The sequence below is a fragment of the Balaenoptera physalus genome, assembly GCF_965194825.1.
Source record: "Balaenoptera physalus genome assembly, chromosome: 5".
NCBI lineage: Eukaryota > Metazoa > Chordata > Mammalia > Artiodactyla > Balaenopteridae > Balaenoptera > Balaenoptera physalus.
In genome coordinates, this window is record NC_138884.1 from 79,479,813 (window position 1) to 79,497,057 (window position 17,245).

The 17,245-nt window shown below is 39.8% G+C and overlaps 1 protein-coding gene and 1 pseudogene across 2 annotated transcripts in view; one reads left to right on the top strand and one right to left on the bottom strand.

The window, feature by feature from the left end:
* Window positions 1-17,245, top strand: part of CORIN (corin, serine peptidase) — a 261,470-nt gene that overhangs the window by 183,481 nt on the left and 60,744 nt on the right. The window contains 6 exon segments of the mRNA XM_082462463.1: window positions 1,331-1,562; window positions 4,707-4,852; window positions 5,631-5,738; window positions 13,347-13,460; window positions 15,551-15,661; window positions 16,772-16,901. Of these exon segments, the coding sequence (XP_082318589.1) occupies window positions 1,331-1,562; window positions 4,707-4,852; window positions 5,631-5,738; window positions 13,347-13,460; window positions 15,551-15,661; window positions 16,772-16,901 (841 nt within the window).
* Window positions 5,782-15,480, bottom strand: LOC309661152 (large ribosomal subunit protein eL31 pseudogene; annotated as a pseudogene). The gene is made up of 2 exons (XR_014268392.1): window positions 15,152-15,480; window positions 5,782-13,433 (listed from the first exon to the last, which is right to left on the bottom strand). The product of XR_014268392.1 is annotated as a large ribosomal subunit protein eL31 pseudogene (transcript).

A 17,245-nucleotide genomic window follows, 5' to 3' on the forward strand; every position in this document is an offset into this window, starting at 1 on the left:
ATTATTTTTACATTTTAAAGTGCCTAGGATAGTTTCTGATGCCTCCCCCCTCCTTTCCTTCCTTAATTCTCACACTATGCTTGGTGCAGACTTTGAGATCAAGAAATAAGTTCTCCAGGGAACTATATTCAATGTCTTGTAATAAACTATAATGGGAAAGAATCTGAAAAAGAATTAATTTTATATATATACGTGTGTGTGTTTATGAATCACTTTGCTGTACAGCAAAAACTAACACAACATTGCAAATCAACTATACTTCAATTAAAAAAAAGAAATGAGGTCTCATTTCATAAAACTCTCAAATTGTATGCGGAAGGCAAGTAAGTAAAGAATAGAGCGGAGGGCAGTGAGCGCTTGGCATGCACACCCTGGAGATTCTCTGGAGCTCAGCGGAGATAGTAGGAGTGGAAGGGGAAGAGTGGTTGGCCAGAAAGCCTTCCTGGAAGAGGGGTTTGTGCTGAGTGCTGCAGAACAAGGAGAAATTAGCTTAGTGGGGAGGATGGGGAAGGATTATTCCAATCAGCAGTTGCCCTATGTACCTGGCAGCTAGAACCATGATTATTCCAATCAGAGTTGCCCTATGTACCTGGCAGCTAGAACCATGATTGCATTTGCACATTACAAGTGTGTGAAGGAAAGAAGGGGATAAAAGCTAATGGGACCCACAAAGGACGCATGCAATTCTTAAAATGTCTGGTGTTGCCAAGGAAATATTGCTGGCGAGATAGTCATGGGTGATGAGGCTGGAAAGTTAGGCTGTGATTTGGAGTGTGAAATAGCCTTGGATGTCAAGCTAAAGGGTTAGGGGTTATCTCATTGGCAGTGGAAATCTAATGGATCTCAGCCTCCTCTTGCCCTGAAATTGTATAGCCTTATACACTGATCAACAATAAAACATATAGAAAAAAGTCATCTAATTGCCTATTTAGCCAAATTCATTGATTTTTTTAAGATGGCTATGAAGGTGGTGGGGAATACACTAGTTTAGAAGTAATGGATAAATCAGAAGGCAAATTAAAGTGAGTAAAAGGAATCAGATAAGTGGAGCAGAGGGGAAAAAAATGAGAAAGACTTTCTGAAACATGCATCCTGGACCGTGTGCTAGCAGCTCCATATACAGAAATGAATCTTGGTTTGTCAAGACACTTCATTAACCGCACTATTTACCTTCTGATGGCAATCTCACATACTACTTAACATCTAGTCTTAGCTACTTCCAAGAAAGAGGGTAAGATAGACTTCAATTTTGTACGTTTTTAAGAAATTGTTTTACATGTGAAATTTAAAAATATATAATATGTATCTGTGTGTGTGTTTTTTTGGTTAGGTCAGTGTGAACCAATTACGTTGGAACTCTGCATGAATTTGCCCTACAACCACACAACTTATCCAAATTACCTCGGCCACCGGACTCAAAAGGAAGCATCCATCAGCTGGGAGTCTTCTCTTTTCCCTGCACTTGTTCAGACCAACTGTTACAAATACCTCATGTTCTTTGCCTGCACCATCTTGGTACCAAAGTGTGACAAGAATACAAGCCAGCGTATCCCCCCTTGCAGGTAATACAATGGCGTCTCCCCCAGGCATCCTCATTCTCCCTCAAGGAGAACCAAGGGAATGAAGACATAGCTTGAGTTTAGACAAAGTACATACTTTGCCAACAAGTCCTGTATTTAACAGATTACCTATTTAAAAAGTAAAGAAGTAGGAATTCTAAAATGAATATCTGAGTAAGACTTCATCAGTGAAATACCAAACAAGAGAGATATGAACTGCCTTTGATAATAATTCATGGACTTAAATCAAATAAAATCACAAGTGTTTCATTGTGTTTCATCAGGAAGCGGTTTTTAAAATGTTGAGTCAGCAGAAGGGGGTGCGTCTGCCTGTTTCTCTGGCAATGTTGATGTGTTTTAAATGCTGCCTTCTGATAGCATCAAAAGTTAGGAAATATTACACAAAGAGTGGCCTGAGGGAGTCATCACACCAAACTCACAGCATGGACGGGGAATGGACATTGCTGTTTTTCTACCTGGTTAGATGAAATACAGGACGGTATTTCAAGAGTGTGGTTTGAACTTAGGATATGAGTGATGCCCTACGGGTTAAGATTATTACTCTGGTGTCCACCTCCTGATTCAAGTCCTGGCTCTTCTGTAGCTGCTTGTAGCCTGAGACAGGTTCCTCAGTCTCTCCCAGCCTCAGTTTCTTTACCTGTAAGATCAGGATGGTGGTGGTGGTTGGGTTGGGTTGTTGTGAGATTAGATGAATGTACATAAATGTAAAGTGCTGCCCATTGATTGTAAGCCCAGAATAAACAAAGCTCTGATGTTAGGACAGGAGCGTGACTAACTGCTTTGTGGCAGTTTGGTCCCTCTTCTATGCTGTGTGTTCAGGGTTATAGTCAGAGAATGTGCACGTACAAGGTGGCTGTCACAGAGGAGAGGGCTGCTTTTCTCAGGGCTGTTTTCCATCAAGGGGTGAATACACAGATGTGCCTGCCTAAATGTGAGTGGTAACTATGGAAACCATATGTTGGGATCAGAAGTCACTCAGAGCTTTAAGAAAAAGCAAGAATATCAATACAGTGGACAGATGGGAAAACAGTAAATTATATGCCAAATATCAAATGGATGACAAGGTAGGGCCATCTATAGAGTTGGGACAGGAAGCAATAAAATTTAAAAATGATTTGGGGGAACTAAACAAATTATACAAATAGAGTAAAACTTAACGTTGGCTGTGCAAACATAATTCTGAAAATTTCTATTAAATGCCTTTTAAAGTATCACTAATAAAACGTCTACCAGTTTTATGTTAACAAGTTATTTATAAATCTTATTCTACTTTTCCTAAGCAAGGTCGATGATAGTGAATAATTACTTTCAATAGTACTTAACAAATTCTTGTATTTGACTTTCTTTTCATATGTGTATAAGAATTTCCCTATTGCAGTGTTCTCTGGAACAAATTTATATCCACATATGATTGATAATTTTAGGACTTAGGTTTCATATTAAAATGCCTAAGATAAGACTGATCCTGAAATACTATTCAATAAGCATTTTTGAATAAATGTTTAGAATAAACATTTTGAATAAAGTGTTGAACTTCCAGATGCTTTAGTTTTGTTTCTTAGGTTTACACATACATGTACGTCTTTCATTTTCAGTGGCTATCAAAGTGAGTTTTACATTCTGATATTTGTAAGAAAAATTTTTGGATTATGACAAGAATAATACACTGATATGCTCATGGGGTAACACATAATTCCTTTTGCCAAGCTTGGTTATTGATCTTAAAATTCAGTTTTTAAGCTATGAGTTGGAAAAAAAATCTAACATTCTTGAGCCCTTACAATGTGCTGAATACTTTAGGGTAGTTCTCATCCTCAAAATAACCTTTTAGGACTGCTGTCTCTATGGCTGAGCACTGCACAGATTATGATAAGAACAGGTGTGCCATGGAGTTGTAGTGCCACATGTTGTATTTCCATTTTATAGGGAAAAAAAGTGGTAGAGTCAGGCACTACCTCACTTCCATCTAAATTAGGTATCGTTTGGTTAATTTAAAATATCAGCAGCAGTTGAGTTATATACATTTTTATATTAATCTGCAACAAAACTATTCAGTCCAACAGAGAGTTATTAAACACTGTTGAGCTTCCCATTTTTGCGAACCTAATATGGGAATGCCATGGCTTTGTCTTTGCCCCAAATTCCTAGGCTAAACCAGCATCAAGTTATGCTCTATCTTAACTTAAATCTAGACAGACTTAAATCTAGACAGAGCCTTTTCTGAAAAGTCTCCATTCAATTACTAACCATCCCATACCTGTTGAAATTAACTTAGTGGTTTAAAGTTTGAAACTTTTAAGAAATGAGAATGTATTTAAAGGGAAATAAAAAATTTGCCTAGGAACTTACTTTCATTATGTCTACTTAAAAAAAAAAATCGTAACTAATTTCTTGGTAATATATTGAGGCAAACTGTTTTTTTCTTTCCCCATAGGAAGTAAAGCCATTTTCTTTGAGACATGCTGATACCTCAATTTTAAAATATTCTGGTACAAATGAGATAATACACATAAAAGCACCTAGTGCAATGCTTAGTATGTCTTTTCTTTAACAAAGACCAGCAAACTTCATTTTTACCAACTTGAGCTCGACACAGATGGGTTTGGTGTAAGCTGAAGTACTAATGCCTTAGGCAAGCCCGGCTGGCACAGCAAATGGCTCACATCACAGGGTACCACAGGGGGCTGAGGCTGAGGGTGTTGTACAGATTCCATGACCTGTGGTGGCAGACTGTCCAAGTGATTTTGGGGGCTTCCCTGCTTAAAACAAAAAGCACTGGAGTGTGTCTGCCTGAAAGACAGAAGAGAAAATGAGAAAGGCAAACTGGAGGAGGGAATCCGTGTTCTGGAAACATCTCTATTTCCATTTCTGCGATGGAGTTTCTTTTGGTGAAAGTATGTTTCTGGAATGTATCCCCCTTGTAGCGATATTACTCAATTTGGTTTCCCAAATATCTATTATGTATATGTACATTCATATATATACATTGGTATGCACACACACTGCTTACACACACCACGTGTACACGCCAGCCCATAGCCATACAGAATTAAAACCCTACACAGAGGCGTAACATCAGGTGTAGCTGTTTTTGCTTGTAATATTTTGTCTTTCTCACTCTTTTAGAGCTCTGTGTGAGCATTCCAAAGAACGCTGTGAGTCTGTTCTTGGGATTGTGGGCCTACAGTGGCCAGAAGACACAGACTGCAATCAATTTCCGGAGGAAAATTCAGACAGTCAAACCTGTCTAATGCCTGATGACGATGTGGAAGGTTAATTTTTAAATTAATTACAATGGGGTGTCTAACATGGATGAATATATCAGCTACTTTTAGAAGTTACTCTGTTGTTATTGTTTGTATTTAGTTACCAGTAGAAAGGCTGCATAGGTGGTGAATCTATAAACTTGATTACATTGAAGAATTTGATACCCATCTGTTAGACATTGTCTTCATTTAAAAAATAAATTGCAGAGATGACTTTAATATTCTAGGTATTTATTTTAAACACACTTAACTCACAGAGTCCATTATATATGGATGCTGCTTTTATACTAGGGGCCCTGTAGGTAATGGTGAAGATCAAGCCTTGGTTCCTTCAAGTGCAAAGCATTCAGAGACCTTGGCAATGTAGGATAATCAAGTAGAGAAATGGAATCAAGGACCTGCCCACTAGGTGGAAAGATTAGGATGGGAAACAATATGATACATTAAAGGAAAGCCAGCTGGGTAGTTCGAAGCATTGACTTCATAGGACATTTCAGGCTCCAGCAATTGTTAGGTTGTCCATTCGGAAAGAGAGTTAACTGCTGGAAAGCATAAAGACACAAAACAGCTGATCTGAAGAGGTGATACCGAGGATGAAGGAAAAAGATGCTGGTAGGCAGACAGAAGAAAGCCAAGTAAACTTGGGCTGTTTCAGCTTTGTGAAGGACCATCCTTATGTTCAGTGATAACTTCTCCACAACATCCCACATGTAAATGGATAAATTAGCTGATGGTTCTGGGTTTTCTGTCTGTTGACAGTAATGTGGCCCACTGCTTTTAACAGAATGCTCACCTAGTCACTTCAAGTGCAGCTCAGGACGGTGTGTTCTGGCTTCCAGAAGATGTGATGGCCAGGCTGACTGTGATGATGATAGTGATGAAGAAAACTGTGGTATGTATGTGAGATGGCACTTTTCTTGAATGTACACTGATAACCGGTTAGGATAAGGGATTGTGTTAAAACATGTCAGTTGTTTACTGATAGTTGTAAGTAGTGACTAGGACTGAACGCTAAGGCATTTACTTCTTAAATTATCAAATGGCAAAACATGAATTATAAGTGTTTTTCCTGTTAATTCCATTGATTTTCCCTAAATTACACTTCTGTTTATAACCTTGATGATATATGTGCAAACTCTTAGTAAAAGAAGAAGCTCTTCACAAATGTAAGAGATTATTTTTATTGAGAGATTCTAAAGCAGTTGTCATCTGTTTTAAGGTCAGAATAATAGTGTCCTTGCCTATAATTCCCATATTCTTAAATAGGCATCTAGATACACAAAGACAGAGTGCAGGCTCTAACATTCAAATTTAATTGGGATTTATCTTCATGCCCTCTCTGATTTTTGTCTCTGTCAGCAAAGGATAAAACTCTTCCTGACATTTCTGCCTTTGAACTCCAAAATCACCAATGGAAAGGCCAGAAATGCCAATGGCAATTTAAGTGGAGCTAATTCCCATTTTATTTCCCTGCAAACCTTTGTACTTGTAACCTCAAAATGTGTCAGGGAATAGAAAACAGACAGTGCTCTTTACTAAGCAATATTTTAGAGTAAAGCAGAATGATTGAAGGGCTACCCAAAGAATAGTTTGGTTATGATTATTTAGCTTGTTCTGCTTAAAAAACCTGAACTTTTTGCCATTGAAAGCACATGAGGCAATGCATCTTTTGAAATCATTTTATTCTTTTGGCCTTTGAGGGATGAAATATTGCCTTGCTTCCCAAAATGAGTTTTCCGTAGTAGACATTGCCCTTCTGGTCCAGACAAAATGTCACAAGCAATCAACTGAAATCCTATCAGCTACTATATAAATAAGGATAAGTGCATCTTCTAGAAAATTAGAACTGTCAGAATGATGGTAATTTTGTTAGGGAGGAACATACAGTGTTTTGAGAAGCTGCTGTTGCTTGCTTTGTTTGTGGTCTGTACGTAAAGAAATAAATCAAAACTCATTGAATATCCCTTATATAAATGATTTATTAAGAATCTATTGGATTTTTTCACTACACTATGGCTTTGATGGGTTTTGGTATTCTGAGATGCAAATTAAAATAGATTATCTTAGATTGTCCAAAGAGGTTACATGATACTTCCTTGGGTGGCTAGACCGAAATTTGCAGTAGGGGAATAAATATTTGAGAAATGTAAAAGCTTAGTCTCAAAAAGAGTCTTATGAAGATTAAATGGTCTGAGTTCTAGAGTATATTCTGCAAAAAAGAAATTTAAAGCACTATAGGGTACAAATGATCCTAAAATGTCAGGTTTCTAGTTAAGTAATGAGTTTTTGTCAGTACTTTAATCTCACAATTAAAGGCTCAGGAGAACTATCGAATAAATTGTCTAATCTCTATAAAACACTCAAAAGACTGACGATGTTATTGAGAGTTCTGGTTAAGGAAAGTTAAAAGTCAGTAATAAATTAATGCATTTGGAACAGTAACTGCCCCAACAGTATTAATCTATGAGAGAACTCTCATTAAGTTTTCCAAAGCAACTGGGCCGCATGCACGCGTTTGAATGGGCACGTCCCATGCCCTGGGAGAACACAGCAGTTAAAATCAAATGAAGAAGTCTCGCAGTAGAGGAAGGCCCAGTGGAGGACTACTGGGAAATCCTCGGATTCCCATTTTGCCTACTTGCTCAGTTTGTGCCTCTGTTTCCATGGGCGTGGATAGGCATACCATCTGGTAATGCAAACACCAGCTCCAGCAAAGCTGGGTTTCACTCCAAGCTTCCTGTCTTTCTGATTTATTCCGTCCATTGTGGAGTGGAATGCACTTAAATGCTTGGGCTTTACTGAATAATGTGACTATTAACTATTCACTTTCACGCATCTGCAGCTCCTCCAGAACTTTAACAACATTATTGAGTTTTCCCCTCAAAACAGTACTTCTTTAATTTAATTATAAAATAATTGATGTGTTGGAAATTTACACTGTTTCTCTGACACTTCTGCAGCAGGAAAACATGGAGGTCAAAGCACACCATTTGTAAATACACTTTTAAAATACATGCATTAAACATTTAGCAGTAAGTAGTGTTTGTTTGTTTGTTTGTTTTGGCGATTCTGTAACCTTATTGGACAATCAGCAGTTGGTTCTCATCCACATTAACTGTCTGCAGATTTTTGAAAGTGGCGAGAGGTAGGTAGGTAACCAACGTATAGAGCTTGTTTGGTGAATCTTCATCTTCATTATGTTTTCTGGGCAACCGCACGTGGATATGGTATGGGACATTCCTTATTCCGTTGGCCCAGACAGATTTGTTGAGCCTGGTGTCAATGCATACATCTGGAATTCTCATCTCCTTCGTGGCAAATATCCGGATTTCTTTGAGTGCCCTAGGGGTGCGCTTCTTGAAACCCACTGCATGGATGCACTTGTGAATGTTGACAGTGTTTTCTCTGGTCACCACCTCATTGATGGTGGACCAGCCCTTCTTCTTCTCGCTTCCCTTCTTTGCGGGAGCCATCCTGCTAGGCTGGGAGTAATGTTGTTCTGAAGTGTCTCCTGCTCCTGCGGTAAATTTTTGTTGTTGAAGTTGTACTGATTGTATAATTGTTAATGTAAACAACAGTCGGAAGTATTGTCATTATTAGAAATGTTTTCAGCAAGTGTTTGGAAGAATTATGTAAATATGAACATATCATTCCAGAATTGCTTCATGGGAAAGAAGTCTAAAAGATAAGAGTGATTTACAGAGTCAGTACTGCGTCAGTACAGAAGCACTTCCTTGTCTTAAAGTGATAGTTTGTCATTAATTGAACATTTACTATGTAGATGAAGCTGGCTGTAGATCTAGCAACTGGATGAAAGAAGCTTATTTTCAATCTAACATTTACCAAACATTGATATCTAAGTAATGGAAAAAAAGGTGCAAATCTGGGCAGAGAAATGAACAAGAAGGGCATAAAGGAAAGGCGAGCTAAAGAAAATAACAATGAGATTATATTTCTGAGCTTTGCCTTCATGCTATAGATCTGAGTTTGTGAGACTGAAGTTAGCTTTTGCTAGGCCTCTGTCCACAATTGGGTGAGCTATACCAGCAGGAACAAGGTGGTACCTGGGCTGTGATGGGAGCAGCGAGTCTTCTCAATGGGTCAGTTAAATGAGAATATAGCTCGAACAGTTTTTTTATATCTACTGGAGAAATAGAACCCTTCATTACGTGAATATAACATCACAATTACTAATTGATCACTCTTCTACATAAAAGGGTATACAACATACAGAGAAAGATAGACAGACAACAATACAAATGCCAGTGTCGTTAAGGACCTTTCTGTTTATCTTCAAATAATTAAAAACCATTTCATCATCTATCTTCGATCTCCTCTTGGGTGATAGATAAAATGCAATAAAATCTTTCTTTATAACCTGAACCTCTTCTTGGAGTCAAAATCCCTTTAGGCTGTGTTTAAAGCCTCTGGCTCTGATATTTATAGGTTTTACAGCTTGATTTAAAAAGTTTTCCTGAAGACTTTTTTCCCTAACTGTTTGGACTCCTTAATAGTATTTGTGTATTTCTCACAGAGAAGGACTTTACTGTGTGTTTTTTTTTTTAAATACTCCAGAGAGCCAATCTCCATGCCTTCATGTCTCTTTGTCCCTTTGCTTGTGGAAGAGACTGATTTCCTGCTCTGTGACTAGAAGACAGAGTGAGGGTCATTGTGTTCATCTCATGTCGCATACCCACAAATGTACTTTCAGAAGGAGTCTTAGGATTGATCTCTGATCACATTTAATTCTTCATGCTAAGGAAGAGACATTCTCCTTCCCTTTAGATATTTTGCTACTTGGTTAACTCTTTGCTATCTCATTTGGTGTCTTGGGCAGGCAGCCTGGAATGGTAGAGTGCTGTCTGTAGACCTAGACATGGATTTAAATCCAGACTCAGCACTTAGAGGCTGTGTGACTTTTGGACAGTCACTTAACTTCTCTGGGCCTCAATTTTCTCACCTGTAACATTTAGAGAAGCGCACTTTATCCCGCACAGCTTGGAATGCTTGTAACATGCCTTACTCAGTCCTCAGAGGGCAATAACCAAGAGCCCACATGCCACAGTGCTAGGAAATCCAGGAGGCAAGTCCCCTCACAGGTCACCTCAGGGATCTCCCTTGAGGGAAGGAGTCCTGTCTAGCTTGGTATTATCTCTGACAGACCAAGGTCTTCTTTGTGGCAGAGGAGGGCAGGCTGGCATGTCACGGCCAAAGCACAGGCTGGGCAGAGTCCCTGATTTACATAGTGAACATGGGCATCCGGGTGGAGCCTCGTCCTTGAGATACTGCTTGTTTTGGTGGTGGATGTCCCCATCTCCAGGATTACGGTCACTGAGGGTGGCTCCCACCCCGCAATTTAAAGCCCTTTCAAAGTCTTCATCCTGCCTCTTCACAGGGTACTGAGACAGCACGTCTTGAAGAGGATGACATGAAGATGGCACCTGGAAAAGGGGTGTGACTAAGGAATTGGGAGGTCCACTGGGGCTTTCTGGTCAAAGATGGGAGCTCTGTGACTTGTGCTGGTGTTGCTGCCCTTGCCGGTTAGGCCCGGGGTTCGGGGAGGGAGGCAGCTCCTCTGTTCCGGCTGCTACCACAGGTGCTGCGGCTGTTCTTTGAGATCTGGGCTCCACGGCCCAGGGTCACAGGCTCTGGAGGGGCCGTCACACCTGCCAGGCCTGAAGTCACTGCTCAGCTCCCTTGATTTGCTCTGAGGTCACATCCACAGCCACTGGGGCAGCTGCTGGCCGAAGACGAGCATCCCTACCCTGACAGCACTTCATTTGATGTAGCTCAGGTTAGCAGCCCTGATGAGTGGACCCACTTACTCTGTACTGGCATCACTGAAAGCTTCTCAGAGTTCAAGAAGCATCTGCTTTAAGGTGCTTTGCCTTCTTCACCTATAATGACAACTGTTTTGATAGAGAAAAAAGGTGCCCCAGTTCAGGTGGGATCTGCCTCTGGCAGGGAAGCCTGCTTCGCAGAGATTTTGTGAAACTGAGAGAGAAAGTAAAGAACCCCTCAGAATGCTTAGTGCACTTAGGGTTGACGAACCATTCCGCTTTGCCCAGTACTGAGGGGGGTTTCTTGGAAGCAGGGGCGTTTAGTGCTCAAGCCTGCGAAGTCCCAGGCAAACTGGGATGGGTTGGTCACTTTAGCAATACACTGTGGCCTCTGTGAGTGGGCGTAGCCATTATGTCTGTACGGGGGGAGGTGGCAGTTATTCTGACATCAACAATTATTTGGTTTCATAACCTACAGCTGCATTAAATATCCCATCCTATCCATACCTAGTTTTAATTTTTAATGGGGTCATACCCTTTTCCTTTTAAAGCATACATTTAAAGCATAATTACACCAAAAATGTCACTTTAAAGAGAGAATGATTTTTTCACAAAATCATAATGGTATCTTCCATGTGACTCATGTCTTGACCTTTTCATCCTACTTCATTTATGTTCATCATAACTCCACAAAGGAGGCATTAGGCCACGCAAACTTTTATTAGAAAAGAGAAGATACAGAAGGGAAATTACTGCCTATAGAGTACTTATTTTGTCTTTATAGCAACCCTTTGTAGCAGGCGTTATTATTACTATTTTAGAGATATAGAAACTGAGGTTCAGAGAAATTAAGTAACTTATCCAAGGTCATACAGCTTATGAAATTGGAGCTAAGGTTCAAATCCAGATGTCTGACTCTAAGCTTTGTTTCCCTTGCTCTTACCCCTAATGCATACTGAGGACAGCAACTAAAGGCTTGCACCTGCTTCCCTACTGGATCTTTCTCTAGAAGGCTGGATTTGGAGCAATCTATTTATTTTCTCTAAATCTCAGTTTCTTCACTTAGAAAATGGTGATTGTAATTCTGACATTGTGGTATTATTGTAAGAATTAAAGCTAATATCTAGAAGGTGGATTTATAGTGGATAATAAATGTTATCTCTTATTATTACCATCTGTGAGCATACAGGTCTTATGTCCCAGTAGATCGACTTTTGTGATCTTTTATCATTTCATTCCAAGTGTCCGCGTTCTTCTCTGTACTCTTAGGAATGGTACCTTGTGAACAGTCAGAAAGACTCATGCTGTTTTCTCTCATCATCTACTAGCAAGTGATGTGGTTTGTGATGAGTGTCCTTGCCAGAACATTCCAGATGATGTCTGTATTCTTGGTTAGCTGAAAACTCCAGATTATATTCCCATGAGTTCCTAGAATGGATGTCCCTGGGCCTAAAACCATTCTAGATGGTCAGCTAGTGAAGGACTCTCGCTATTTATTTCCTACAGTTTTGCAGTCACATACTCTACTGCTGTCCTATATTTTTGAATGGTGAAACACTTTAAATCTAATTTTATCCCATAGTAAAAATTTCTCTTCTGGGGACTTACTTTGATAAACTTTTCAATGAGAATTTTTTGTAATGCAGATTATTTTCTCATAAGGGACTCCAAGAAACCTGACTCAATCATCTATGACATTTCTCTGAATGATTTGTACCAGATCAGATGAGAAATAGCATCTCTAAAGAAACCCCTTATTTCATCACTGCTTGGCATGTCATTCACCTTACACTAAATTACCTTTTCCTGGGAATGAGAGACTTTTCGTTCCTTACATGAAATGAAGTTCCATTTAAAATTCACATGTATCGAGGTCCTGCTGAGGGCTAGCTGGGTTTGCAGGCAGGGGAATTCAGGATGCTCAAAGACGAATAGATGTGGTCTCTTCCTTCTCTCCCCTCACAGCCTGGTGAGGGTCATGGATCCAACTGGAGTGACAAGAACACATCAGACCCTTGGCATGTTTTAGCGGACGTATAAATGCGCTGCCTGTGAATCAAATGACATTTATTAAGTTCATTGTAAGAGCTTGTTATTTTATAGGCAAATTACAGTTCAAGCTTATAGCCTGGCCTTAGGCAAATTATGTTCTTTTCTCATGTTAACTGATAAAGTTTCTAACCTGAGATTTCTGGCTACGTTACTGAAGTAATGGCTCTTGAGCTAGTTTTGCAGATATTTGGCATATAGGAGGAGCCTCTTTTGCTAAACACACAGATGGCCTCGCCATTTGTTGATTGAAATTACATTTTAAGATAATATGCATTTAGATCGCTAGGTTTTGGCATATTTGCTTAAAAGCGTTAACTCATCATTTTATAGATGAGTCTTATGTGTTGCAAATTGGCTTAGAAAGCAAAAGGAACAGCTAAAGATGAACGTTAAAGTACAGTTGCTTTTTCTTTTTTTTTTTTTTTCCGATTTCCCATATGTCACTTTTGATCTTCTCCTGGGAGAGCTGTACTATTTATAATGCAGTTTGAAGATTACCAAGCATTTCTGCTTTCAAAATTACATTTTCCACGGTATACAGGAGTCAAAACTCGTTAAGAAAAAAGAAATCCTACCTTTATAGTGTAATTTTTTTACATTGCTTGATCAAAGCCATTGTTATTTTCACCTTCACATCTATTGCAAATAACCTTTCCTTCTGTCTCCAGGATGTAAAGAGAGAGATCTTTGGGAATGTCCATCTAACAAACAATGTTTGAAGCACACAGTCATCTGTGATGGGTTCCCAGACTGCCCTGATAACATGGATGAAAAAAATTGCTGTAAGTGCTTGTTGTGAATTTGTGAATGTGACATTTTATTTTAAACACTAATTACCTCTCATTTTGAATGTAAGTGAGAAATTTGGAAATATGTATCAAAAGCTTTTTGTATTTTCAGACCTTTTGATTAAAACTCCACTTGTAAAAATATATGCCAAGAATACAATCAAACATGTGTAAAATATATGCATAAGGATATTAGTCTAGCATGATTTATAACATGGAAAAAATTAAACCACCCCAAATATCCAAAAATAGGGGGAACATAAAATACAACCATAAAATGAAATAATATGCAAACATTAAAAATCAAATTAGAAGGATAATTTCTTGTGGGTCCATTACATATCATTAGATGAATAAAACAAAGCATAAAGAATTATGTGTACTATTGTGCTGAGTTTTGAAAGTACATATAACCACATATAGAAAAAGATCAGAAGGGCATAATAAAAAGTTTATGATTGTAATCCCTGAATGGTGGAATTATTAAGTTTTTGTGCTTTTCTATCTTTTCTACATATTCTGAATGAATGGTAGTTTTAGAATCAGAAAAAAAATCTCCTAAGATGCATTACCTACTAGTAACAGAAAGCCCAACTCAAACAGACTTAAACAATGAAGACATTTTATTCTTTTTTTATGCTATGTATTGCATATGCCTTATATTATCATATAAAAAATCAAGTGTAGGGCCAGATGCAGGAGTTCAGCACCTCTTCTGGGATTCTTTGCGTTTGCTTGACCTCTGGCTGGCTCCTACCAGGGTCCAAAGATGGCTGCCAAGAGCACCTGGGGTGCCGTGCTTCCCAGGTCATAGCCACTAGGAAGGAGAGAGAACCTCACCCTCATCTCTGGAACATCACTTAGGGCTTCACTCAGATTGGCCAACTTTGAGCTGGGTCCCAGCTAGCAGTCAGCTATCTTTGTGTGGATTCCAAAAAACACCACCTAAACAGCTGAATCGCAAAAAGAAGCATCTTTAGGGAGAACCAATTAGAAAAGGATGCTGTTTCCTTCAGGCTAGGACACGTGGCCTGGACAGCAGGGTTTGGGCAGGAACTACCTTGGAAAGCACAACCTACAAAACCATAGGCCAAGACCCTGATCTCGGATCCCATCTTTACTCCTGAACTAATAACTGTACTCAGAGAAAAAAAATTGTACTCAAAAAGATGCCATGTCTTGCTTAAACGAATCAGGATCTTGCCGTGGAGCAGGGGCTGGTGTGCAGGCCTGAATAAATCCATGTTCCCTTAAAAAAGGAGGACACGGTGGGGTGGGGAAGGGGGGTGGGATGAATTGGGAGGTTGGGATTGACATAGATACACTACCATGTGTAAAATAGATAGCTAGCGGGAACCCGCTGTAGAGCACAGGGAGATCAGCTCGGTGCTCTGTGGTGACCTGGATGGGGGTGGAGGTGGGCGTGGGAGGGAGGTCCGAGAGGAAGGGGATATATGTATACATATAGCTGATTCACTCCGTTATACAGCAGAAACTAACACAATATTGTAAAGCAACTATACCCCAATAAAAATTAAATACATTTTTAAAAAGGGAGGAAGAAAAGTAATAGATGCTAGGTAGGCAATCAAGGAGTTTTGCCATAGTTTTTAAAAACCCAAGAGAGAATTAGTGTGTGACTCTGAGAGTCAGTTAATACTAGAGATTAAAAAAAATAAAATTACCCATAAATGTGGACAGAGCTGGTTTTCATCCTAGGGTGACTTCAGTCGCTCATGGCCAGTGGTCTGCTCCCGCCACTTCAGCTTTTAGCCCTATGTTCTAATCTTTGGTATTTCTGCTGCTCTGGGTACCACTTCTTCAGTCCTGTAGTTAGAACTAGAGAATCTCGTCACTTGGAGACAGTAGTTCTGTTTAAATGCTTGCTGTTTGTACGGATGGACCTCTCAGAACTGAGATTTTACCAGTTCTGCTCTTCGGTCTTGACACCTGTTTGGAGGCCTTGGTGTGACCACCTCTTGTCTTCCTTACATGCTTCTGCTGGCACACCATGATGTACCCGTTAGTGATAATCCCATTCATTCCTAAAATGTTTGTCTCCTCCCTTCTTGTTCCCTTGCCAGCGTTTTGCCAAGATGATGAGCTAGAATGTGCAAACCACGAGTGTGTGTCACGTGACCGGTGGTGTGACGGTGAAGCTGACTGCGTAGACAGTTCCGACGAATGGGACTGTGGTGAGCCGCTTGTTTCTGCCATCTGCTCTGTGCTCTGATGCCTGGCAGCCCTTTAAGCTAAATGAATCCTAACTGGCTTCACAGATCTTACTAACTAAGCTCATCTATTCTGCTTTACTATTATAAAAGCTGCCAGTGGTGATTTGTACGTGATATTTCCAACTCACAGAACACTTCCCCACAAGTTACTTCTCTGTTTGAAATGTCTATCTTATATGTAAAAATATTTGGGTTCAAATTGTTTTGACGCTATGACTTTTCATTTGAATATAATTTTTAAAAGACTCTTTATTATCACCCATAATAAATGATCAATAGTCAGTCATTCTTGTATCATTGACACCTCCTGGAAAAGGATACTGAGGTGGCTCTTCCATCTTCCCTGCACCCTCGCTCCAGATCCAGATGAGACTTCTGTCTACTCCCTTACATGGACAGGACTTAAAGGCATCTCTCACCAGTATCCCAGTGTTGCAGTTTATAATCTTGAGTTTGATTCATTCTGTCGTCCCACACTCATCCCTCTTTCCATTCCCTTGGCTCTTATTTCAGTCCTTTGCATCTTCTGGCCAAATCACGGTTATGATGTATATTGTCATTAATTGTGCAGTGTTTCCACAAACAATCTATGGTGTATGAAGTACAGAGGATGCTCTTTGATAAAAGAGGAATTAGTGCATATGCCAAATTAATCCGAAATTAACATCCCTCTCACACACTTGCATTCTCACAGGCTTTCTTGAAAGGAAACGATTTGAATGAAGTTACAACTAGCTCCTTCTAATTATGCAAGTCCTTGGGTAAACTCATGGGAATGAGACCTGCCTGTGGCCGTCTTGTAACTCATAATGAAAAGTTAAGACCTGCCTGTCTCTTTCACCAGAGCCTCTAGTTCTTGGAGGGCAGAGAACACATCTAATTCATTTTTCCATCCCCGCCCCCCGCCACACGGCAATCAGTGATTGGCACAGGGTAAGAACTCACCAAATGGTTCTTAGCGAAAAGAAATAAAAATGAATGTCTGCAAGTAAAGCAAAAGCATGTTATCATTTGGTGTCATGAGAAGAAATGTTTTAAATTAAGGTTCCCCCCCCCCTTTTTTCCCCTCAGTGACCCTCTCTGCAAATGTGAACTCCTCGTCATTCCTGACCGCTCACAGATCTGCCGTGGAACACCACGTGTGTGCGGATGGCTGGCAGGAGACGTTGAGTCAGCTGGCCTGCAAGCAGATGGGTTTAGGGTAAGGTCAGTAGTTTGTAGGCCTGATGAATTTCTCAGAGGGCTTCACGGAACTTGGCAATAATATCTTCCTTATGAATGCAGAGTGAGTTCGTGCTCTCAAACCCAGCCCTCCAAAGCACGGGAAATGGATCAGGTGAGAGGACTGTATTTGATTACAGGCACCTGCTCTCAAGAGTGCGGGTTTCTGAAAACCTACTTTGATAAAGCCTCTAAAAGTAAATGAAGTCATCGTATTTTAAGGACTTATGAAATGAAATGCTTTTATTACTTATAAAAGCATTAAGGTGGTTTCCTCTGAGAAAACTGGATGGGAAAATCTTGCGATTATCCCCCCCAAGAGGT